Below are 23,646 nucleotides of genomic sequence, written 5' to 3'. Positions count from 1 at the left end.
TCAGTTTCTGTGCTGTTTCCTGACCCCCTCTTCCCTCAGAGCTGAGGCACTGCTTAGGGTACAAGCGCCAGCATGGCTTTGCTAATCTTAAGACAGATAGAGGAAATAAATATCTAGGTTGGCTAGGTAAGGCAGAAGAGAAGGCTGGTACCTCTGGGCCTGGCACTAGTGAGCATGAGAATTAGGTGGTCCTGGGGGGGGAGGGAGGATGGGTAGTTGTACACAACGGACAACTTCTCTGGGTGCCATTGACCACCATGCTTGAGATCAAGGACACAAACACCTGGCCTGAAGCATGTGAGCAAGTGCAGGAAGACTGAGCTCCAGGAGGGAAAGGGCAGGTTTTCCCAAGCCAGTGTGCTTTCTCCCTCCCGTGCACCAGGGACAAGAAACCAGGGAAGGACACCAGGTGTCTGCCAGAGTCAAGTGATGGGGGCAGGAGTCGGTGCAAGTGGGAGTGACTACAGCCACTTGCCTCTAGAATCTTGGAGCAGCCGACCCACTCAACCTGGCAACGTCACATCTTGGGCTCTTCCATGGAGTCAGAGTCTTCACAGACAGGGCCCAACCAGCAGGATGGAGGGCCAGTTGCATCGAGCGCAGGGGAGAACCCAGGGCATCAGGGAAGCATCTGCCTCCCTAACTAGATACATGAACAGCAGGGCTGTGCCCTTCTAAAGTCATCGCCCACGAACCAGGACCCACAGGTGGAGCCTCTGAGGTGCAGCAGCACAGCTTATACTTGATACACTTGTGCTCAGGGCCAGGGACCTGCTCGTGATGTAACAGGGGGAAGGGAAGGGCATCACGGAGGTCCTGAAACTGGCACCCCAACCATGGGGCAGCTTAGGCTAAAAGCCCCCAGAGCACAGAGGAGAGAGGGCACTTGGGGAATTTTTGCTTAAATTATGGACCATCTTCTTCCCTGGTCTCTAATCTGAACCTAAAACTGGAGAAGTATGAGTTTTCTGTGAAGCTCTAGCAGGGTGTGAGTGTTGGTCACCATGAAGACTAGCTTTTGACCCCACCATGGAATCACAGCAAATGTCTCACCAGATCCAGGTGCACACTGGGGCCTCTGCTCCTCTCCTCACGTACTCTGCCCACTCAAAGGCAAGCAGTCCCATTGCAGGCGTCTGGTCCCAGAGGACCCCATTTCCAAGTATGTCTCCCCTGGTTCACAGAGTGGCTACCTAGCATCCTCACAGGCAGGGCCTGCCTCTGGGAGTGCTGTCCCCCTGCAGACCATGGCTGGCCTCAGGGCCTCTGGGCCAGCGTTCCCCTGGTGCAGCTACAAGCCGGCAAGGTCAGATCTTGGGCCGCCAGCCTTTGATGAACTGCATGATCTTCTTGACTTGAAGCTTGGTGAGGTGGAAGTCGTCTGCCAGGATGTCCTCACTGAGCTGCACAAAGATGCTGCCATCGATACGTTCTCGGGCAAAGAAGCTCACCACGTCCTCTGAGAGCCCTATGAAACGCAGACTGCGAGAGACCTCCTCCAGGGAGAGTGCGGACAGGTCAGCGGGGGGCTGCCAGGAGATGTCCCGGCCTCCCCAGCCTGTGGTGCCATCCCGGGGACTAGCAGGAGGCCCTTCTAGGCGCCCTTGGGTGAGAAGGAGGCGTGCTCCACCTGCCTTGGGCCCCTTCAGGGCCGCTGGTGACAGTGGGGTGGGGACCTGCCGCAGCACTAAACCTTCAGACTCAAAGGCCTTGGGGGGTCCAAGTGGTGAAAGGCAGGGTCCAGGCCCAGGTACTCCCACAGCTCTGGACTCCTTACAGCACAGCAGCTCTGGCTCTGGAGAATCACCCTGCCCCAGCTCAAAGGGATCAAAGGGCTCCAGGGCTGATTCCTGCCACTCAGAGGGAGAGGAGGAGGCGGTGGGGCAGGAGGTGGGAGCAGCTGAAAAGGCCTGGCCTGACGAGCCTGGGCCTGGGGGAAACGCAGGGCTGGAGGTAGCCAGGGCACCCGAGGTGGTTGTCGGCCCAGAAGAAGAGGCCACTGAAGGGCCGGCAGGGTACGCAGGCCCGGAAAAAGGGTTGAGAGCTCCAAACGGAGCAAAGCGTTTCTGGGGGTGAGAGGGCTTGAGAAGTGGCGGGCAGCTGTGGTAGGTCTTGACAGGGGTGTCAGCCCCCAAGAGGGAGGCAGTTCGACTGCTCAGGGGCTCTGCGAGGGCCCGCGAGGCCTGGCTGGGCTGCGTGGTGGAGGGCAGGGGTCCCGGCGGTGGGCGGCCAGAGGACTCGCCCACTTTGCAGTCTCCCCAGGTGCATGGGTAGCAATAGAGGGAGTAGGCATCCGGTGACGGGGAGCCACTGCCGCTGCGGGAACCCGTCCTGTGGACAGAGAGACAGACACATATGGAAAGGTAAGACAGAGCAAGAGGGAAATGTGACAGGGTCACACACATGACACTGCAATCCACCGCTCTGCGGGGTCACAGAGGCTGCCACTCGAATCTCAGCCACACTGGCCCGTACCCCAGCCCTCAAGGCCTGCGACCTCTGCAATTGCTCCATTCTTTCTTCAGGCATCTCCAGCCCCAGGAAAAAGTAAATGAAACTGAAGTACATAAAAAACTTTAAATAGCAAGGAATACTTCATCCTGTGGCAGAGTCCCAGTCTGGAAGGAGCCAGAACAGTGTTCCCATCCAGTCCTCACATTTAAGAAAGGGGTAAACTGAGGCAGGACAGTGAAGAGCAAGTGCCTGGGCCCCAGGCCCCAGTCCCAGTGCCCTCTCCCTCAGTACTGCTCAGGGACTTGCACCCTTTGAACCCCCAACCTGAAGTCTTCCTCTTCCTCAGCAGTGACTCCCTTCCTGCTCTCCCCTGCCTCCATCCATCATAGAACCCAGGACCAAGAGAGGGAAGGGGCTCACCCGTCCTGGAGGCCAGAGGAGTAGTAGGAGAGGCTGGAGCTGGGCGAGGGGACCGGCTGCAGCTTGGGGAAGCGTGGAGGCACTGGGGGGCTGCCAGAGAGCCGGCCACTGCCACTGCCACCCCGGGGAGGCACGGGTGGGGCGTTGAGAAGGCGGCACTCCTCCTTCACCTGCAAACAGAGGGCCATGACTCCACCTCTGTCTCCAGGCAGCAGACACTCCTCTCCAAAGAACTCAGAGACTGACACTTTGCCCTGTTGCCAAGAGGCTGCCTTGCCTACACCCCACCCACCTCCTCAACCAGCCACCTCCCTACCCCACCCCTTCTGGTCTCTCCAACCTGTTTCACTCCTCAAAAGCCCACAACACATACAGTCTCCTACTGCCTTGGAAATCTATCGTGAATGTAATAAAAAGAATACAGAAAAGTCAATTTTAAAACAATCATGAAAGTAGACATTCCCTCCTCAAAAAAGAGAGAAAAGGCATGGGCCAGGTGGGTACAAAATTAAAGTATCTGCCATCTGGATCCCTTCCTTATACGCCAAATACTCAAAGTGGACTCCGTGGGATGTTAATAGGAGCTGTCCGTATCCTGTGGACAAGCACAGCTGGAAAATTCTGCTGGAAAAATCTATCAATACAGATAGAAACAGGTTTCCTTAGTGCAAGTCTTCCCAGAGCCTTTAATATACCCGTGCTCTGTAACTCCGGGGAGGAGCGGAAGGCTGCAAGTCCTACACACACTTCTAAACTTATTTCACCATGGGACTTCTTTCCACTGGACAACTTAGAAGACTGTTCTGCGGAACCTTCTGGGTAACACTGTTCTCGGCTCATCACGAGTTTTCTGTGGCTAGAGACCTGCTGGCATCTTTGCCCCACAACTCCTAGCGCCGCGGTCCCCGCGCCGCAAACGCTCTCAGGACGTTTCTCCCTTTTCCCCTCCCCTTCCCCCGCACGTGGGCCCCCCTCGGTCACACACTCCAAGGGTTGGACACCCAGGACTATTTGCTTTTCTGGCCCAAACGGAGCCCCCGGCTGGCCCCTCCCAGGAAGATAGAGAGACAGAGCTCAGCGCCCTGCCTTCCACTCACAGCTTCGGATTTGGGAGGGACCGGCGGCGGCGCGTCGGGCTCCAGGCGTGGCGGCCCCGCGGCCCCGAAGTTGATGAGGTCGGGCCCCGGGGGCGCCCGGGGGCGGCCCTCCGCTAGGCCCTCGGCCGCCTGGTGCGCCCACAGCTCCTCGTAGGGGATCTCGGCGGGCGAGGCTGCGGGCTCGGGCGCGCCGGCCCAGTCGGGGCTCACGTACTCCTGGTCGCCGTCGCCGGGCGGGCTGGGGGCGCGCGCGGGCGCGGGGGCCCGCGGGGGCGCGGGCAGGCAGAGGCGCGCGCGGCGCGGGCTGGCGCAGTCGTCGGCCAGCTCGGCGGGCGCCTCGCGCACGGCGGTGGAGTACTCGTCGGGATCGAAGCGCTCGCGGCAGTAGGAGGCGCTGTCGCGCACCAGGCGCTCGACGCGCGGGTCCCCGGCCAGCAAGCCCTGCGGCAGCGCGAAGCGCGGCGTGTCGGTGAGCAGCAGGAAGTGCAGCGGCGCGGGGCCCTCGCGGCGCAGCGCCAGCCCCAGCACCACGGTCTTGGAGATGATGCTCACCAGCTTGTAGCAGTGGCCCTCCCGCACTGGGTGCAAGTCGTAGGGGTTGCGCGGCGGCCGGCTGGGCACCAGCACGTTCACCGGGAGCCGCACGCGCTCGATGATGGCGCGCACCGTGTGCTCGCCCTCCTGCATCTGCAGCTCCAGCGGGCTGCGCGTGCTGAAGCGGCCCTGGCACTGGAAGGGCAGGCTCAGGCTCTCGTTGGTGCGGTGGTTCATGCAGATGAGGCAGGGCATCTTGCCTTTGATGGGCCTGGCGCCCCCGCTCGCGCCCCCGGCGCCCCCTGGGCCTCCCACCCCGGCCAGTGCCCCGGCCCGGCCCAGCTTGCGCAGCAGGGTGGTAAAGCGCGAGCGCTCCTTGGTGGTCTTGGCGCACAGGATCTCCGCCTGGCCCATGAGAGTGAGCTCGTCGCCTGCGTGCAGCGTGAAGTTGTACACTTCGCTGTCCTCGCTGAACTCCCCCGACACCACCTGGGGATCCCAGAAATGGCCGGGCCTTAGCCAGGGCCCCAAGCAAAGCCAGCCCTGTGAGCCCCTCCAGGACCCAGGGGGCAGCCTCAGGGTCCTCCCAGGGCTGAGACTAGATCAAGAGCCCTTGACTGAGTGGAAAGGGGGGTCAGGGACCCATGTTCCATCCTAGAGAGGCCACGTGGTGGCTGTGCAACCTTAAATGAGTTACCCCTGGAGGCCTTAGTTACCTCACCTAAAAACTTACTTGGAAAAGTTGCTCTAAGGATTAGACTATACGTATAGCGACATACTTTGAAAATATTCAATAAATGATAATTTTTATCATTATCTTTATAATGTGGGTGATAATAATGCTCCACCCATTCAACAAGGCTATTGAGAAGTGAATTGCTGGATAAGGGTTTGTAAAGAGCTATCTATACACAAATGAAGGACAGTTTGCACTCTGCCCCCCACAGCCATCACCCCTGAGAGGTCCCCAAGTCAGGGCATGACCCTTCACACACCCCCTCCTGCTTCACCGCCTTTTGCAGGAAGTTCTTCAGCCCAGAGGGCCACACATCCAGCTCATTTGTCATAGCCTGTTGGTGCAAAAGGCCCTCAAGGGGCAGTCAGAAGTCACACTGTGACACCTTCTCCTCCTGGACCCTAAGGCAGCCCTCCAACCAGGGTCAGAGTTGCTCTGAAGGGAAGGGGCAGCATGGGAGCACCATGCCTGGTGCCAGGACTGACCTTGACACTGAAGGTGATGGCTTCCATCACAAAGATGCGGTCAGGAAAGACGCTGGCCACCTCCTCCACGCTGCTGAAGTACCTCACTGGCTCCCGCACATCCCGGGCCTGCTCCAGGAGCTTGAACTTCCCTGCACAGGAGGAAATGCAGGCTGCTAGAGTGGGCCCTCTTGCTGGGAGCCTGGCCTGCATCCCAAGACCTCATGGTCCCTACTTGCTCCCCTCATTTCAGCTAGCTCCTGTGGAACTCAGGTGGGCAGAAGGGCAAGTTTGCACCAGCATGGGTAGAAAGAGCTGGCTCAAGCCTCACAGGAGGCCCAGCAATTAGAACCCAGCCCTCACCCGGTGGAGAGCTGTGGGTGTGTGATGAGGTTAGCATTGCCTTCCCAGAGGAACCCAAGTACAAACTAGAGCCCAAATACTTGCACACGGAGCTGGCCTCTGACCAAATATCACTGTGGCATTGGGGATCCTGGCTCCTAGCTTGGCCCCAATCCCACTCTGGCTTGCTATGTCCCTAGACAAGTCCCTTCCCCTCTCTGGGCCTCCAAGTCCCCATCTGAGGAAGTCAGGGCAGATGATATTGGGCCCAACCCGGACTTGGCATGCTGTGCAACTACCTTAGGTTGCTGATCCACACTGATGCACTAAGCAGACCAGAGGCCCAGCCTCAGGCTTTGGAGGCCCAGGGAGAGACACTCTGACCCCAGCTCTGTTCCCAGACCTTGCCCTCATCCAACATTCAGCTCAACTGTCCCAGAGGCCTGTGATCTGAGCCCCGCAGAGCCGCCTCCCACAGATGAGGCCTCCCCACCTTGCAGTCTAGGGCTATGCACTTTGGCTGCAGCAGATGCCCCCAGCAGACTCAGACTTTAAAGAATGGTGATAATCCGTACAGCTGACACCCCTGTATAACATTCTCACCTAACTGGCCCCACACATTTTATATGCCCACTATATGAGCACAGGGATAGGCTGTGAACCACCCTGACATCTAGCTAAATGGCCTCTTCTCAGGACTGACACAGAAGGAAGAGAGTCTTACATAAGTGAGGGGACAACAGGCTAAGAGAAGACAAGGTGACTCTTTAGCTTCCGCAGTCTTCCTGTTGCTTCCTGGTTGATTCAGTCATAGTCCATTCACTTATTCATTCCATAAACATTTATGGAGCACCCACTGTGAGCCAGACACTGGGCTAGGCCCTACAGAGGCTGCAAATCTTGGAAAAATAGTCTGCTTTCCAAGATTTCCAGATATGGTGGGTGTGACAGTGAGCACCCAATGATGGCAGGATGTGACAAGCGCTACAACAGACTTGTGACAAAAGAGCTAGCTAGAGGCCTCGGAGTTGGGGGAAAGCTGCCTGGCAGTTTGAAGGGATCTTAAGAATGAAAGTTTTATAGAATGGACAGTCCACGTGGAAGAAAGAGAATGAGCGAAATGGAGTCACAAAAGCAGACTGTCTGCTCCACATGGTGATGCGTGGAGGGCAGGACTTGAGGAGAGTGGTAACCGGGGGAGAAGTAGACAGCATCTGGGTTCCCAAAGGCTCTGAATGCCAACCGCCCCGTGGAAGGACACTCATCAGACCGGGGTGACTTATGCAGGGCAGGTGGGAAGGAAGGGACTCAGGCCGCTAGCCTGGTCCAAAATGGAGCCAACAGAGCTATTAAGCAAAACTGGAAACCGGGGTGAGGGGGTGAGGTGGAGAAGGGTATGAGGGGATAAATGGTGATGGGTGGAGACTTGATTCGGGGTAATGAATACACAATCAGCGTACAGATGATGTGTTGCAGAACTGTGCATCTGAAACCTGTATAATTTTGTTAACCAGTGTGTCACCCCAATAAATTCAATAAAAAGGAAAAAGCCTGGAAACCCAGGAGAAACAGGTTGTGGGGCAGGAGCTGGGGGAGCCTGGTCAGTACAGACTCAAAGGTCACCAGCCCACAGGAGGCAGCTTCAGCTGTGGGGCAGGTAAGAAGGCTCAGAGAAGATAAGAGAGGGTCTTAACACTTTGGAGACCCTCTTCCCAGAAAAATGCCTGTAGTGTACTCCTTTGTGAACACATGCCATTTGGTATGCCAGGGGTTCCTGGAGCCCCCAAACCCAACCAGAAGCCCAGATTCACACACACACACACACACACACACACACACACACACACACTCTCTCTCTCTCTCTCTCTCTCTCTCTCTCTCTCTCTCTCTCTCTCTCTCTCTCTCTCTCTCTCTGCAGGGGATGAAGAGCGGAGGACCAGGGGCAGAGCCTGCAGCATCAACATCTAGGAGCAGGAAGAGAAAGGGAAGGGAAAATGCCCAGGAGAAAGTTGGGAGGAGAGTCCCTGGGTCCTGCGCTAAGCACTCGCAGACCCTGGGGAAGAGGCCTGAAATGTGCCACAGCCCTGGAGGGCAGAGGGATAAACTGGGGAGGGGGCCGAGCAAGGAGCAGTGACCTGGGGTCAGGAAGCAGGAGTCAGGGTCTGCTACCATCCAACAGTGTATGGCCCATCTCCTCCCCATATCCACGCACAAACCCCCCCACTACAAGCAGCCAGGCACGGAGAAATGCCCGCTGCCCCCCTGTGGGGGGAGCTGCAGCCAAGTCAGAGCTGGAGCCCGGGGGGATGTGGCCGGGAAGATCGATGTAACCATAGTAGCCAGCGCCGCCCCTCGGCTGCAGCCGGGAGCCGGGCACCGGTCATTACTGCCGGGAGGAAGGAAGGGAGACCTCCCGGGAGTGATGCTCCGGCCACTGGAAGCCTTTTCTTCCCCCTGCAGCCCCTCCGCGGACAGCTTCCTCTCCTGCCTCCCCCTACGTGAGGCCCGAGGTCCCCGCGCCTCCAGGGACCTGCCCAACCCCAGCCTGCCCCTCCCCCTGCCCTCTTTCCCAGGGTCCTTCCAGCCGTCAAGCCTCTCACCCCTCCTCCCATCCAGCGCCTGACCCAGGGCAGACGCTCGGAAAGAATGGCAGGTAAATGCACAGAGTATGGAGTCGGGACAGACCAGGTTGAATCCCAGCTCTGCCACCAACCAGCTGTGTGACCTTGGGCAAATTATTTCATCTCTCTGGGCTTCAGTTTTCCCACCTGTAAAATGAAAGCGCGCTGCTCAGCTCCCAGGGCTCGCCTGCGGGTGCTCCGCAGGGCCCTCGGCCAGCGCTGGGGGAGCAGCCTGGCCCCGGCAGGGCCGGTGGGGGCTGTCTCAGGGGAGCCAGGTATCCCCGATCCCTGGGCAGTGGGCCGCGGCCTGAAGACCCTGGTCCCGGGGCAGCGCCCCAGCCCCGCAGCCCTTGTCCCCTCCCCCGCCCTCGTCGCGGCTCTCGGGGGTCCGAAGCCGGCCGCGCCCGCCCGCACTATTATTAATTCATTAGAGGAGCCGGCGCGGAGCGGTGCACTCAGCTTCCCCGTAAACCCACCAGCCGGCCCCGCCCCTCCCCCTCCTCGGGGGCCTCGACCTCCCCTCCCCCTTCCGGGCAGGCCGGAGCCGCCCACCCGAAAGATGGAGTTGGGGCAGCGACATCCCTGCAGGCAGCTGTCGCCCCATGACCACCATCGTACACACGCACTTGGGGAGCAACAAAAGACGCGGGAGCAAGGGCTAGGAGCCCCCGGGCCCATGGTTGCCTAGAAGGCTCTGTGTCTTGGTTTCCCAGATTTTTGATGACACTAACTGAAAGGGTGCAGTCCCTTAAGTCACATTTCAGTCCGAGAAGGGCTATTTCTAATCTGCTTTTTTTTTATCCCAAGAAGAAGACCTGGGACCTCTCCCAGGCAGGAAGCTTCTAGCTGCAGCGGACCCCCTCAAGGGCTCCGGGCCCAGGACCAGGTCAGAAAGACGCTGGAGATTCCTAATCTCTTAAATGGGGTGTGGGGCTATGGGGGCACCAATTTCACAGCGTTGTTGTAAAGAGCAGAAGCATGTAAAGGGGCTGAGTTCTGTCCCACTGGCTTAGGGGAGACCCAGGCAGGGCCAGAGGGGGAACAGTGGTACTGGTGGGGAAGGGACTGTGAGCCTTCCCAGCTCAAAGGGTTCCCAACCTTTGTTGGGGGTGGAGAGGAGGAGGTAGCAGTTAAAGCATACAACTGGGCAGCTCCTGAAGCTCCTGAGGCCTGTTTCCTTGTGAGTTAAACGGAGTTGCTAAGACTTTCTCACAAATTGCTGTGAGAATGAAATGATGAAAATGCCCAGCCCAGTGTCTGGAAAGCTGTGGGATCCTGGATTCCCATGGGGCCTCTCTGGGATGAAACCACCAGACCCCCATCCCTCCCACACTCAGGACAACCACCCTGCATTCCCGGTGTGGTGCAGCAAACTGTGTCACCCTGGGCAAGTCACTTCCCTTCTTAGGTGTAGGCCTCTGTGTAAAATGAAAGGGCTGCACTTTCTTTTTTTGGCAGCATCAACCTTTCTTTAAACAAAATGTTATGTAAGACGTCAACAACATACATAACACAAATCAAAATGGAAGTTCATTAGCATAATCTTATTTAAAAGTCTAAGATTTTAACATTCACTTATAAAGTCACTCAATAAAAATAATGAGTTTAACATTAAAACTGGGAAAATCAAGATTAAAGCTGACAGGTGCAGCCAGATTACCAGCCTGAACATCTCTTTGTTTCTGAAGATTTTTTTTTTTTTTGAAATATGTTTTTATTTATTTTAAAGAGAGAGGAAGGGAGAAAGAGAGAGAGAGAAACATCAATCGGCTGCCTCCTGGGGACTGAACCCACAACCTGGTCATGTGCCCTGACCGGGAATCGAACTGTGCACGGGACCATGCTCAACCAACTAAGCCACACCAGCCAGAGCTGTTTCTGAAGGTTTCTGGTTGCACAGTACTGAGAAGATGCTGGCAGGAAATGTTCTCTTTGAGGGTCTGTACAAAAAAAGGTTAATGAGGCAGCTCAAGGTACACACCAAAGGTCTCTAGTTAGGGTTAAGTTTGGGTTTGTAGCAGTTTAAGAGTGTGGGTATTTTTTACATCAGTTTAAAATCTATTTTAAAATAAAATGTGAATCAAAGGTTTGCAACCAGAAATCCAGGGCTCCCCACAAGAATATGAAAACCACTGGGCCCTAACTCTAACCTAACCCTAATCGCCACCCTGCCAGCCCTGTCCTCACTCATCCCGTGGCTCCAAGGAAAAGCTAGTCACCAACAGCTTCCCCCAAGCCCTACCCCTACCCTCCAGCCTACTGCCCCCACCAGCTTTACCCCATCTGTCCCTGGCTGGCACACCTGGGTACTGCAGGGGGATGTCAATCTTGGGCCCGATGACATAGTGGCCTTCCTCCAGGGTGTGGGCTGTCACTGTTGTCCACTGGCGGCAGGAGTGAATGAGCAGGATGTCTCGTTCACTGACGCCCTCAGCGTACTCCCCTGGGAAGGGACAGAAAGATAAAAGGGGAAGGAAAGGAAAGGAGAACATTAGGAGGGGCAGAAACAATAGACAGGATGACCTCCTCACCTTCTCACCAAGACCCTTCCCAGGGACAGCTCCCATTATCCCTGTCCAGGTCAGCAATGCTCTAGGGACAGACGGACTGCCAGCTGTGGCCTCAGGGCTGAGTCAAGCCCCTGTCTCAGGGCTCAGGCTCCTCCTGATGGGGCCCCAGCAACCAGCCCAGACGTTGCCCTTCATTCATCATTGGATTGGACTGCCTGCTGTCCCAGGCCCTGTGCTGGGGCCAGGGGCTCCTAGCAGATGAGCCCATCCCTGCCCTCCAGGACCCCTTAGGCCCATGGGGAAGTGGAAAGAAATGTTAACAGAGAATGCCAGGCACTGAGTGGAGGCTGTCTGGGCTCTCAGAGGGGAGCAGCAAACTAGCTGAGGGCGGGGTGAGGAAGGGAGACTACTGAGCAGCAGACGCTTAAGCCGGGCCTCAGAACCACTGGAATTCACAGGAGCAGAATTCTCAGCACCCAAGTCAATGGCTAGGCCAGGCAAGGAGGGTCTGGTTGGAGGAACTGGGGAGAGCTCAGATGGGGCTGTTTGTTGTAGGTCCCCCGGAGCCATGAGTCCCTCAGGCCAGGAGAATGGCTGGGCTTAGAGGAGCTGATTCCTGGGTCTCTTATGGGCAGCCCCTTTTCACCCACTGCTACAGACAGTCTCCTGCACTCAGGCGACCTCAAAAAAGCGGGGAGGAAGTCTCAGGTATTCACTAACCCCATCTCAGAGAAGCTGTTTCTTGCCTCTCCCTCTGTCGGCCCTTCATGCTCCCAGTCTTTAGAACACAGTGATGTCGGCTGGAGAAGGGGGTGGATATAGAATCAGGGAGGGGGTAGTCCTGGGGAAGCTGCACTGGGGCAGAGGTGCTGAGAGGGGCCTGGTGCCTGGAGGCTCCAACCCCAGCAACGGTTTCCAGGGGAGCAGGAGGGGCTGGCCCAGCTTCCAGGAGGCTGGTGGAGCTGTCTCCTGGCTGCAGCTGGTGGGCAGGGTGCGGGTGGGGGTGGGGATCCTCCTTCCCAGCCCCCACAGACACAACTTACTAAAAGTCTGCCGTCCAACCAAATGGGAAATGGTTTACTCTGATGGCTGGGTGCTCCTTGAAATGTGTGGATTTGTTGAAGGGGGCGGGCTGGGTTGGGGGGGTGTAGAATGTGTTCAGGATGTGGGGAGACCTGGCTCTCCCATCCCACGGTGGGAGGAGGGGAGAGTCCTGAGCCTTCCTCCGGGGGAACAGGAACTTCTGCTACTCTGCACCCTCCTCTTAAACCTCCCTTACGCCCCAGCCCACCACCCTTCAGAACACCCACAGCCATGGGTTATGGTCACCAGCAGTTGAGCCAGCACAGCCACCTGGCCCACAGTGACAGGGGCTTGTCACCCCAGTGACACGACTCAATCCCATGGTCCCGCCAAGGGGCCCCTTCCAAATGCATAGGGCACACAGGGACCTTCGAGGCTTCACGAAACACTCGTGATCACATAAGCACACTCATAGTGGCCACAGCCATAGCCACCACTGCCACAGACGGCTGGGCCACGGGCCAGTGGCTCGTTCGTTCATTCACTCGGCCGGGGCCCCTCCACAGTCCTGGTCGGGCAGGGTGCCCCCCTCCAGGGGCCTGCAGCCCAGCGCCAAGACAATACACTAACCAGGTGCGCGCAGAGGAGACAAGTCGGGGGTGCGGGAGTCCCCAGGGAGCCCAAGGAGGCCTTACCATACTGAGGGGCTCGGAAAGGACCCCCTCAGGGGAGTGGGCGCGGGAGAGGGGTGCAGAGCGGCCCACTCGCGCGCGGGCACATGCGGCCTCGCTGCCGACGGGACTGTCTCGGGATCACGGGCTGACGATCCGAGAACCAGGGGCTGGGCTGCGGGGCACCCTGTCCGGTGACTCGGGGACGGTCGCTGCCCGGAGCCGCGTCGGAGGAGGGGCCGCGGCCCGCGGAGCCGAGCGGAGGAGCGGAGGGGAGCGGAGCCAGTGGCCCATTAGCATTCAGGGAAGCGAGCGTGCCGAGCGGGCCAAACCCCCATTCTTCTCGCACACAAAACCCCCGGCCTGGCCGCCGGCCCCGGCGCCCGCCCCTCCCCCGCCCCGCAGCCTCCTTCCCCAGACAGTCCCCTGGCCCCGGGCGGCCCCTCTCGGGCCCCCACGCGAGGTGCCATCGGCAGAGCAGACCCGGGGCCCCGAGGAGAAGTGGGGCGAGACGAGGTGGGGGGCCGGGGGCTCCGGGGCTCGCGCGGAGGGGGCCTCGCTCGTGCGGGCCTCTCCCCGAGGCGGCGGGCTCGGCCCGGGACTGGATGGAGGGCCCCGGGGACGAGAGAGGAGGGGACGCGCGGGGTACCGGGAGGGCCGAGAGGGGCCGGGGGGCGGCGGCGGTGGGAGGACAGAGTCCGCGGCCCGGGGATGCAGGAGGGCCGAGGTGAGAGGTGGGAGACAAAGGGACGGAGGGGGCGCGGCCCAGGCGGGGTCGGAGGGCGCCGGGGAAGGGGGTGCACCGACGGGGCGGGCGCGGGGTCGGCCGTGCTCTGGGTTCCAGCTGGGCCGGGAAACTCTGCCCCGGTCCCGGTCCCGGTCCCGGTCCCACTCCCTGTCCCGGCTCCTGTCCCGGAGCCCGTCTGCGGGGCCCAGGACGAGGCGGACCCTCGGCTAGGGGGTCCCTGGGTCCCGCGGAGGTGCGCCGGGAGCTCGCGGGGCCGCGCGGGGAGGGGGGCCGCTCCTACGGCCCCGCGAGCGCCGGCCTGGAGAGCCCCCGCTTCCCCTCGGACCCGGGTCGCCCTTCCCAGCACCCCGGTACCTGGCCCGAGGCAGGCGAGCGTTGGCAGGCGGCAGCGGCTGACGATGAGGTCGAGCGGGAAGGCGCCCATGCTCCAGCGCAGGCCGGCCAGCCCGGCCGCCAGCTTCTCCATGGCATGGGCGCCCCCGGGGCCGCCGTCCGGGGCCCCGACGGCCAGTCCCGCGCGGCCCGGGCTCCAGCGCCCGCCGCCACCTCCTGGGGCCGCAGCCGCGCTCCCCGCCCGGCGGCGGGGCTGCCAGCGTCACGTGGCCGGACTCCCCGCGGGGCGCCGCCCCCCGCCCCTCGCCCCACCCCCCCGCCGGCGCCCGCGGCCGCCGCAAGTCCCGCCTCCCCGCCGGGGCCCCGCGGCCCGCCCCCTCCGGGAGCGCCCAGGTGACAGCCGGCGACCGCGAGTCCGAGCCCGGAGCCGGGAGAGAAAACCCGGACGCAAGCGGCAGCGGAGGGGGTGGGGACGGGGCTCGGCCTCCGCCACCCCGCCGAGGGGTCTGCCCCGCTCTCCCCGCCGGGCGCGGCGCCTCTCTTCACCCCCCGCGCCGTGGCCCCCGGGAGCCGCCGCCCAGCCGCGCCCCAATCTGCTCGGCGCCCCCAGGCTCCCGCCCCGAGTTCAGCCGCCGCGATCCCAGCGGCGGTCGCTGCCTCTGGGACATGGATCAGCTTCACACGGCCCGGCGAGGCCCCCTCATTAACCCCATTTACTGATGAGCAAACTGAGGCTCCACAGCCTCGAGAGGCACCCGGGCCCTGAGCCCTATTCGAGTGCAAACCCTGCGGCTTTCCCGGCGGCCGCGGCCGCCTGAGGCCCCGCCGCGGAGCACGTGCCGAGTCCAGCGCGCCCTCGCCGCGTTCGCCGTCCTGCGGCCCGCGAGCTCCGGCAAACGCGGCAGCCGGGACGCGCCCGCTCCGGTCCGTGCGCGAGGAAGCAGGTGCAAGCCTCCCCGTGGCGCCTCCCTCAGGCGGCCCTTCTCTTAAGTGGCTCCTCCTTTTCTGTTCTCACCTCCTCCGTCCAGCCCCTCCGGTCGTGGGCCCCGGACCCCCTCTCGCGAAGCCCGTCCCTGGCCCGCGGACGCCCTGCCTCCTTGATGTGCCTGCAGCGCCTCCTGCAGGCGGTCGGGGGTGGTGCAGGCCTGTCGCGGGACAAGCCAGCACCGATGGCCATGCGGTCTTAAGAAACTGAAAGGGCTCCATGGACCAGTCCTCAGCCCCAGAACCCTAGGGAGACCCCCCCACACACACACGCACATACACACAAAACCCTCTCTCCTCAGGCGACTGACATCCCCCTCATATGACCTGAACCCCAAGAAAAATGACACCAGACAAGATGAACACAACCCAGCAGGAGGAGACAGTTCAGATCATTCATTGTTCAATCTTCATCTTTTGCAGAGGAAAGAAATGAAGACTCCAAGAGCAGAAGTGCTTTGCTCCGGAAGGTCACACACAAGAAAGAAGCAGAGCTGAGGCTAGACGGCAGGCCTCCCGGGCAGTGCTCACTCCAAACCTGGGACTGGCCCAGCGCACCCACAGAGGGAGGGCTGAGCAGCTGCCCTCAGGCTTTCTCCTTCAGCGGCACAGAGGTGTGACTTGCCGGGAACCTGGCCAGGCAGTAGACCAAAGCTCGCTTGGGTCTGTGGGTGGTGGGTGTGGGTTTTTTCCTAGGGACATGGGCAGAAGAGAGGAAATAGGGAAATGGGAAAATGTAGGAACCTCAAGGAAATAGAGGGTCTGTGGCCAGAGAAGCAAGTGAATGAAAGGGGGCCTGACTTAAAGCCACTTTTCTTTTCCTTACCCTGAAGGCTCTTTCTTGAGTAGGGTGACAAAACTGGGACTTATGAGAGTGAAGGAGGTGCTAACTGGGACAACAGGCATAAACCAGACTTTAGAGTAGCGGGTGTAAACCAGCACTGGGCCATATGGTCACACAATCTCTGAGGGACGCATCTGAGCCCTGGCTGGAGACGCCACATCCGCAGTGGCTCTACATGCTCAGATCACTGGGTCGCCTCAGCTCCAGACCTCAATTTTCTGCCGTGTCCCCCACCCCCACCAAGGCATCACAGTTGAACCTGGTCCTCTCTTCTTTTCTATCCCAACCAAGGACATCACCTTTCACCTGGTCCCCCAACCTGGAAATCTCCCTAACCCTTACATCCAACTGGTCACCAATCCCTGGCAATTCTGCTTCCGCCATGTGTCATGTACCCTTTTTTCTTCTCCAAGCCTGCTGTCCCAGCCCGATTTCAGTTCCTCCTCCGATCATCTCTCTCCCAGGCTACCCATCATATTTCGTACCAAAAACCCCATCACTCTGGATTTCAGCTGAGTCACGGGCCACGCAGGTGTGAGACATCAGGGAGAGCCACGTAACAGGTTGGATGTTAAAACCCTGAAGAGGCTCTGGAACGTGGATGGTAAAGCACTTTGCACAGTGTCAGGGACACATTTCAATAAGTAGTAGTCATAAATATTATTTGTATCTCTTCATCTCTGGACTGGGCAGCTGAGGGCCACTGTACTGTCTGTCATTAGACATTTCTAAGGCAAATATACCGTGGACTATTACACCCCCATTAGAAATGATGCTTGCAAGAGATTTGTAATGATTTGGGAAAATTCTCATGGTATAGTGTTATGTAAAAAAGTCAGTATAACATTTCATGAATGAATGAACTATAAGAAAAGGAACAAAGGAAACATGCTCTAATGTTAAAAGTGTTTGTGTCTTGGTCATGGCATAGATGATACTATTTCTCAGCTTTTAAAATATTTTCCAAAGTTTTATATAATGAAGACTCATTTATTTGATAATTAGAAGCCAGTTCAAACTTTAAAATGAGGAAATGAGACTTAGTAGCTGAGGCCCTAAACTACTGTATGAGTTCTCCAAGCAGGCATTTCACTGCCAACTAGAGGGAGCAGCGAGGCCTTGGAACAAACTCTTTGGGGTGAAGGCCAGTCCCACCCTGGAAGAGAGGGGGCCAAGATGAGAATTTGTGGGGGTAGCAGGTCCTCCACAGAGGGGCACAGTCAGCGTGCCTCCTCAGGGCACCCAGGGAGATTACCACATGGTCTATGTGTATACTCATGGTCTGTGTGAACACTCCTGGTCTTATACATTGTTGATGTATGAAATGTTCAAACCTGTAGAGAACTATAATAAGAGTTTTATCTGAACTTAACTGATGACAATTTCTGGGAAACAAGATCTCTAATAATCCACAGAATTATAGTTTCGCAGTTTCTTTTATAGATTTGAAATTAAGGAGGGAATGTAAGGAAGATTACATGAAGGTGGGAGAAAGCAAGGCGGGGACTGGATTAGAGGGTAAGTTGGTATGTGCCCTCTGGAGGGTGGTTAGGCCTCTGAGAGATACTACTTCTGTATTTAAGGGTGTGTTAACCTAGACAGATAAGAGCAATGGACAGGGCTTACTTAAAAACCTTTCGCTGAAGAAGTTACAGGCTTGGGAGTGACTACTGACCACTACCTGCCCTGTTAGGAAACTGATTTATTATGACACCCCTTTGTCATCCACAATATGTGTGTACCATTCAGAATGGGCCTAGGTTATAGTGGACTTGCATACAATGTCAAAATCTCAATGGCTTACCCGGCCGGGCGTGGCTCAGCAGTTGAGCATCGACCTAGGACCCAGGAGATCACAGTTCAATTCCCAGTCAGGGCACGTGCCCGGGTTGCGGACTCCATCCCCAGTTGGGAGCGTGCAGGAGGCAGCCAATGAATGACGACTCCCATCATTGATGTTTCTCTCTCTCTCTCCCTCTCCATTCCTCTCTCTGAAATCAATAGAGATATATTTCAAAACAAAACAAAACAAAAACCTCAATGGCTTAAATCAACAAAGTTTTATTTTTCACTTACACTACATGCTCACTGCAAGTCCCTCAGGGATCTGACCTAAGACATCTTCAGTCCTGGATCCAAGCTGATAGAGGAGCCATGATCTAGAATATTATTAACCAGGGGGCAATGGGAATATAGACTTGGGATTCTTAGCCTGCAGGGAAGTTTACCCTACCACATGCCTGGAAAGAGACTGAAAATGTTGATGAACAGCATTAATGACTTCTACAATGAACTTTGCCTTTGACCCACACCCCATGGCCAAAATCAAGACATTATCCTGAGTATATAATCATGAATTTGCTCAAAGATTTAATTATGTGAAGTTGCTGGCAAAGTTCCTTCATAATTAAAACTTGGAAACCAAGTGTTGATCAACGCAAAAATGGTTTTAGTACATTCATTAAATGGAATACTGTGCAGTGGCTCAGTTGGGTGAGCATTGTCCCATGCACCGAAGGGTCGCCAGTTCGATTCCCGGTCAGGACACATACCCAGGTAGCTGATTTGATGGTTTGATCCCTGGTCAGGGTGCTTAAAGGAGGCAACCAATCAATGTTTCTCTCTCTCCCCATTTCTCTTTCTCTAAAATCAATAAGCATGTCCTCTAGTGACACACAGAAGACATGCAGTTCCCAGGAATGCTCACAAGGTGGCTCAATGACTCCACGTTTACTTCATAGTTTCTCTGTACCCACCCCTGCCAACTGGCAAGAGTGAGAATATCATGAGTATTGGTTAATCCCGCAGAGGGGAACCACAGAATCACAAAGTATTTACACTGGCCTGAGTCTCCAGGGGCTTTCTAGTCTACCTCCTAGGAACAGAGGTCCTCAGGAGACAACCAATTTATCCTGTATCTGGAGAGAGTTGGTAGGAATAGACCTGGACCTGAATTTTAAGGTTCTTTTTAAAGTTATATTCAAAGTTGCTTTAAATTTGGAATACAAATGTGAGTGCATATAAGTGAGGGGTGAGGGTGGGAACGAGGTGGCCAGTCCACCTCTGTTGAATGTGCTGGACAGAAGGAAGCAGAAAAAGTCACCGGCTCACTTACCGCAAGTGCTGAGCTCCTGCTCCGTGGGCAGCTTTGTGTGAAGACACAAAGCAGGCACAAAGGGCCCCTGCCCCCGGAGTGTACAACCCGGTAAGTAGATGAGTCAAGAGAAGACCACCACGAGGAAGGACGCTGCGATAAATGCCCAACACGAACGTAGGAGAAAGTGCTCTTCTCAGTATGGAGAAGGGAGAGGTCACTTCTCTGCTCAGGGGTGGAGAGCAGCCTTGCTGGTGGGTCTTGGGCTGGCCTTGGAAGAACAGTACCTAACAGCACTTCTCAAGTTGAAGTGTAGATTCCCATTCAGTAGGGCTGGGTGTGTGCTGAGATGCTGCATTCCTAACGAGCCCGGCTGATTCCAATGAGGCTGATCGCAAGACCACACTTTGAGCGGCAAGGGCGAGGGCACTAGTTCATGAACTTGGCTGCACATGGGAATCACAGAAAGTTAAAAACAAACAAAAAGCAAAAAACCGCTAAGGCTCCAGTCTCATCCTATAGATTCTGTGTTAATTGGGCTGGGGTACAACCCTGGCACTGGTATCTCTTAAAGCACTTCCCAGGTGACTCATATGCAATTAAATTTGAGCACCAAGGGCATAGAGGACATTTGTCATTCTTTTTGCCCATCCAGCACCTGAATCCCCCACCTTAGCATCAGAGCTCACCCCCCTTTACTGAATCTGAAGACAAGAGCCTCTCTTTGTCCCATTTCCCTGGCATATGGAGCACGGGCACCTACTTTGGGCTTCAGCAATGAAACCACCCTAGACTCTGCAGCAGAAGCTACTGAAATAAAGAAGCAGAGGCCACATAGTATCAACCTTAGTAGCAAGGATTTTGCACTGGTGGCAGCTATATTGTTTCCAGAGGCAGCAGTGACAATTCTTGGGCATGATGTTCAGCAGCAGAGACTGCAGGACCTCAGCTGACCTTGCTAAGCCTGACTTGGAGCATTGGTCTCGGCTGCACAGATTCTGAAACTTTCTATGGTCCTGGAGACTGTGAGCAACCCAATATCATTTTAAACACACACAGAGCCTTTTATAAAGCTTAAATATAATACCAAATTTAAAACCCACGTAAAACAAATGTGGAGATTAATAAATTATTATAAGGCAAACACCTTTGTAAACAACATCCATGCCAGAAGATAGGATTAGGTATTCCTGAAACTCCATTTATAACTCTCCTGCCATTTATAGCTCCTCCCTCCCTGCTAAAAATATCCCTATCCTGACTTTGAGGTTAATCATTTTCTTAATTTTCTTTATAGTATATTACCTCTGTATTTCTCCAAACACATTACGGTTTAGTTTTGCCTGCTTTTTTTTTCCTTTCAGTCTTTTGCTAATTTAAATTCTCTCTCCCCATTGAAATTTAATAGTTGAAAACACTGAATCAATTGTCCTGCAAAATTGATCAGTCTGGGTTTTTTTAATTGATGTAGTTTAATATGTTCTTCTACCTTCAGGTTTCCTATAAATTGGTAGTTGGATCTAGAACAGAGGTTTGATCCAATCTTTGATATTTTTTGGCATGGCCTCATTATAGGAAATATTGTGCTCATGATCCTAAGGTACCTAAATGTCTGCATCTCAATTTTGTTGGCCTCTCTCTTTGTAATGTTAGTAGCCATTGATCATCCCTAGATCCATTAATTCATTAAAGATTGCAAAATAATAAAATTCTATCATTTCTTCTTTCTTTTTTTATTGGAATACTTCTCTATGGAGAAACATCACCTCACTTTCTATTGTTGGGGAGAAAACCTTTCCCTGCCTTCTTAGGTGCAGTTTTGGAGGTTTGCAAATTAAACTGGCAAAAGAAAGATTAGCAAGAGAAAAGCATGTTTTTATTAACTATGTATCTGGGGGTTCACAGAAGAATGTGCCTCCTAGAATTTGGGGCTTAACAGGGAATAGGGAAGGGCACTTCTGACAGAACAGATGACTTTTTGTAAGGGCTAGGAGGGACAAAGGGCACTTAAGATAAAAGACTTTCTGGGAAAGACATATGGACCCTTAGGAGTAGATGAGAAGTAAGAACGTTGAGGCAATGTTTCTGGGTGTGGTGCAAACCTCTCCAAGAAGAGGTCAGAGTTGCTCCCTAGATAGAGGGTGTTTTATGACAAATGAGTTCTTTTGGGAGGTTATGTTTTTAGGCAGATGAGGGATTTGGGGGAACTCGAATGCCTCAGCTCACAAGAATTTAGGTAGCACAATAGCTCATTTTGACCCGCTTCACTGTTTAGTTACCAGCGGTATAGTCTGTTTAGGGAAGTGCGGGTGAAAAGGGGGTTCAATGGAGAGTGACCTCACAGGGTGACCTGACCATCAATTCCTAACTGGGCAGGTCGTGGCAGGTACTCACCCCCCAGGCATATATTTAGTAAAAGGCTTGTCTCTGCCTTAAGCAAGCCCTGTGCCTTGCTTCTGTGCCTGTAGGGTGAACAACTTCGAAAGGCCTCTTTTCAACCCCTCAAGGAAAACCACCCTGAGAGAGTACATAATCGAAACTAGCCCGTAATCCAGTCCCCACCTTGCTTTCTCCCACCTTCATGTAACCTCCCTTATGTTTCCTCCAAATGCATAAAAGAAGCTGCAAACTGTCCTTCTGGAAAGCATTTTCCTCAGTCTGTTGAGGTCTTGCTTCCAGGCCTATCCTGTTTGACTCAAATTTTTATAAAAATTCTCTATAGGTCTGGGTGTCCTTATGTCAACATAAGTCAGGGTAACTTCTTGATTCTTTTATTTACCATTGGGGTGGGGGAGACGTTCCTCAGGCATCCTCCAGTACTGACCATTAGAGGTATGCGTGTGTGTGTCATCAGTATGCACTCATGGATTTAAACATATTTAGTGTGTTCAAAACGTCCTCTTTGGCCAGGGTGGGCCTCCTCCAGACCCCAATTGACACATCCTTAGATCTTAAAAATTGCTGTAATTTGACAAGATATTTTTGGCTTATCTTATACATTTCCTGCCACAAATTCCATAATCCACCATTTCTTCAAGAAGCCCTGGTGTGGTTTTTTTTTTACTGGGAAAAGGGCCCAGGCTGTCGTAGTCTGCATGAAGCGTAAGGTAGATCCCGTGTCCACTTGCTGTTGAGGTTTCAGCCGCTGCTGCTCTCAAACGGGCTTGCGTAGCCTTCAAGGCCCTGCTGGTTCCTTGGGAGTTCTTGCATACTTCAGATGCCCCTTTGCTCCCATGTTCTGCACAGACGCTGGTATCATGCATTTGTCAGAGGTTTGTCCCTCCCTGCTGGTGTGGGGGGTTTGTGGGACTACCCGGTCAACTAGTTTTACTACCCCAGTTGCTGTTTTTTTATAGACTTGTGCAAAATGAAAACTTATGCCACTGCTACCACCTTCTTATAAATATCCAATTTAAGTATCCTTTTAATAAATATCCTCCATTGTTTAAATTAGCCAAAGTTGGTTTCTACAGTTTGCGGCTAAGAACCAAAACTGTTACAGAGGGGTGCTAATTAAGCAAAGAGGTGGTAGAAGCAATAAATCTGCTGCCAGACCTGTTTTGAGGCCTACGAACAGCAGAGTGGATTTGGGTAACACTTGTTGAAAGTCAAGGCTGTTAACAATGGGTAGGGGGGCTGGAAGTCCTCAACTGTTGGGTCTGGTCAACTCACTGCTTTATTTCCCCGGAAGCTTGATCAGTGACCAACTCTAATGAACCAGGAGAGATCCTTGCTGTAGATTCTTGAGCAGGAAAGTGAGGCATTCGGAAGATTAACATTCTGATCTGCCCAAGGAGACTAGGGGTGTGTGAGGGAGACCAACACTAGCTGATCAGTTAGAAAATTAACGCTGTGGTCCAGAGGAGAGGTACTAGTACCAAAACCAGGCAGTGGGAATGGCAAGGGGAAGACGGAAGATAATGTAAGAAAACTGAACAGTACTAGGTGACGGTGAGGGAAGTCATTGGTGGTTGAGGCCTCAAAGCTGAGTGATTAGAAAATAAGCCAAAAAATTTTAATGTAATCTCCCACATTAGTGACCTAGAATTTAAACTGGAAAAGCCACCCCTGTCCTAGGACCTTTAAACAATTCTCTTCAAACATTTCCTAGGTAAGAAAAACAGAGCTTAGCCTGTGCATCATGATGAAGAGGAATGAGTGAATAGCTCACGGTCCAGCGTTCTCACAGCTGCAGGAAGGTGGACACCCTAAAGGCGCAGAAGAGCAGCCCTTACCCTACAGATGGCTTCAGATCCGTCTCATCCCAGTGAGCCGGCAGTTAGCATCTTTACCCAGATATTGTCGTAGTTTCACTCCAACATCTGCCTTCAAGATCTCCCAGACCTAACTTGTTTCTGTGATTGATGATGTGAAACTTAAGAGGCTTTAATGGAGCCCTTCAGGCGCTTCAGAAGGGGCACAGGTGAAAAGGCCTCTCCGAGTCCCATCACTTCCACAGTAACATCAACTCTGCTTCCTGCACTTCAACTGTGAAAAGCAACTGCCTTTATTACTTTCTGCCAAGAGGTGGTTTGAAGTAGGAGGAAACAGAATTAGCAAGGTGGAGGGTTAATAAGGCTTAAAGGAAAAACAGCAGTAAACTGAGCTAAGTTCACCAGGTCGCTGATGATGTAACACAAAGAACCTGAGGGCCACAGCACCCAGCAAGCGTCTAGCGGGAAGGAGTCTTTCCCCTTCATATATATATAATTCCCTTGAACTTCAACCCTGCATTGCTCTCTCATCATTTTAGCTGGGTCCTATTTAAATC

At 54.9% G+C, this 23,646-nt stretch overlaps 1 protein-coding gene across 2 annotated transcripts; it reads right to left on the bottom strand.

Annotated features, from left to right (window-relative positions):
* Window positions 1-930: 930 nt before the first annotated feature.
* On the bottom strand, window positions 931-14,086 carry GAREM2 (GRB2 associated regulator of MAPK1 subtype 2). 2 transcript variants are annotated; one of them, XM_087823818.1, is made up of 6 exons: window positions 13,975-14,086; window positions 10,971-11,111; window positions 5,727-5,857; window positions 3,972-4,994; window positions 2,875-3,044; window positions 931-2,331 (listed from the first exon to the last, which is right to left on the bottom strand). In XM_087823818.1, the coding sequence occupies exons 1-6, from the start codon at window positions 14,084-14,086 to the stop codon at window positions 1,308-1,310; spliced, it is 2,601 nt and encodes an 866-aa protein (XP_087679944.1). In that variant the 3' UTR covers window positions 931-1,307. The 2 variants fall into 2 exon arrangements, with proteins under 2 accessions (XP_087679944.1, XP_087679945.1); XM_087823819.1 differs by lacking the exons at window positions 10,971-11,111; window positions 13,975-14,086 and having other exon boundaries at window positions 931-1,850; window positions 2,247-2,331; window positions 5,727-5,768.
* Between the last annotated feature and the right edge of the window lie 9,560 nt (window positions 14,087-23,646).

The sequence above is a fragment of the Miniopterus natalensis genome, chromosome 13 (assembly GCF_054644295.1).
Source record: "Miniopterus natalensis isolate mMinNat1 chromosome 13, mMinNat1.hap1, whole genome shotgun sequence".
Classification (NCBI taxonomy): domain Eukaryota; kingdom Metazoa; phylum Chordata; class Mammalia; order Chiroptera; family Miniopteridae; genus Miniopterus; species Miniopterus natalensis.
The sequence above is the reverse complement of the archived record's forward strand: the minus strand, read 5'-3'. Positions and strand labels throughout refer to the sequence as shown.

Bases quoted from the DNA above. Each gene is read 5' to 3' on its own strand.
- GAREM2 (XM_087823818.1), bottom strand. From the start codon at position 14,086: ATGGAGAAGCTGGCGGCCGGGCTGGCCGGCCTGCGCTGGAGCATGGGC. The intron at 5,858-10,970 runs GTGTGCCAGCCA...CCTCCTGTGCAG, and splicing joins CATCCCCCTGCAGTACCCAG to GGAAGTTCAAGCTCCTGGAG. The intron at 2,332-2,874 runs GTGAGCCCCTTC...CTCTGTCCACAG, and splicing joins TCCTCTGGCCTCCAGGACGG to GACGGGTTCCCGCAGCGGCA.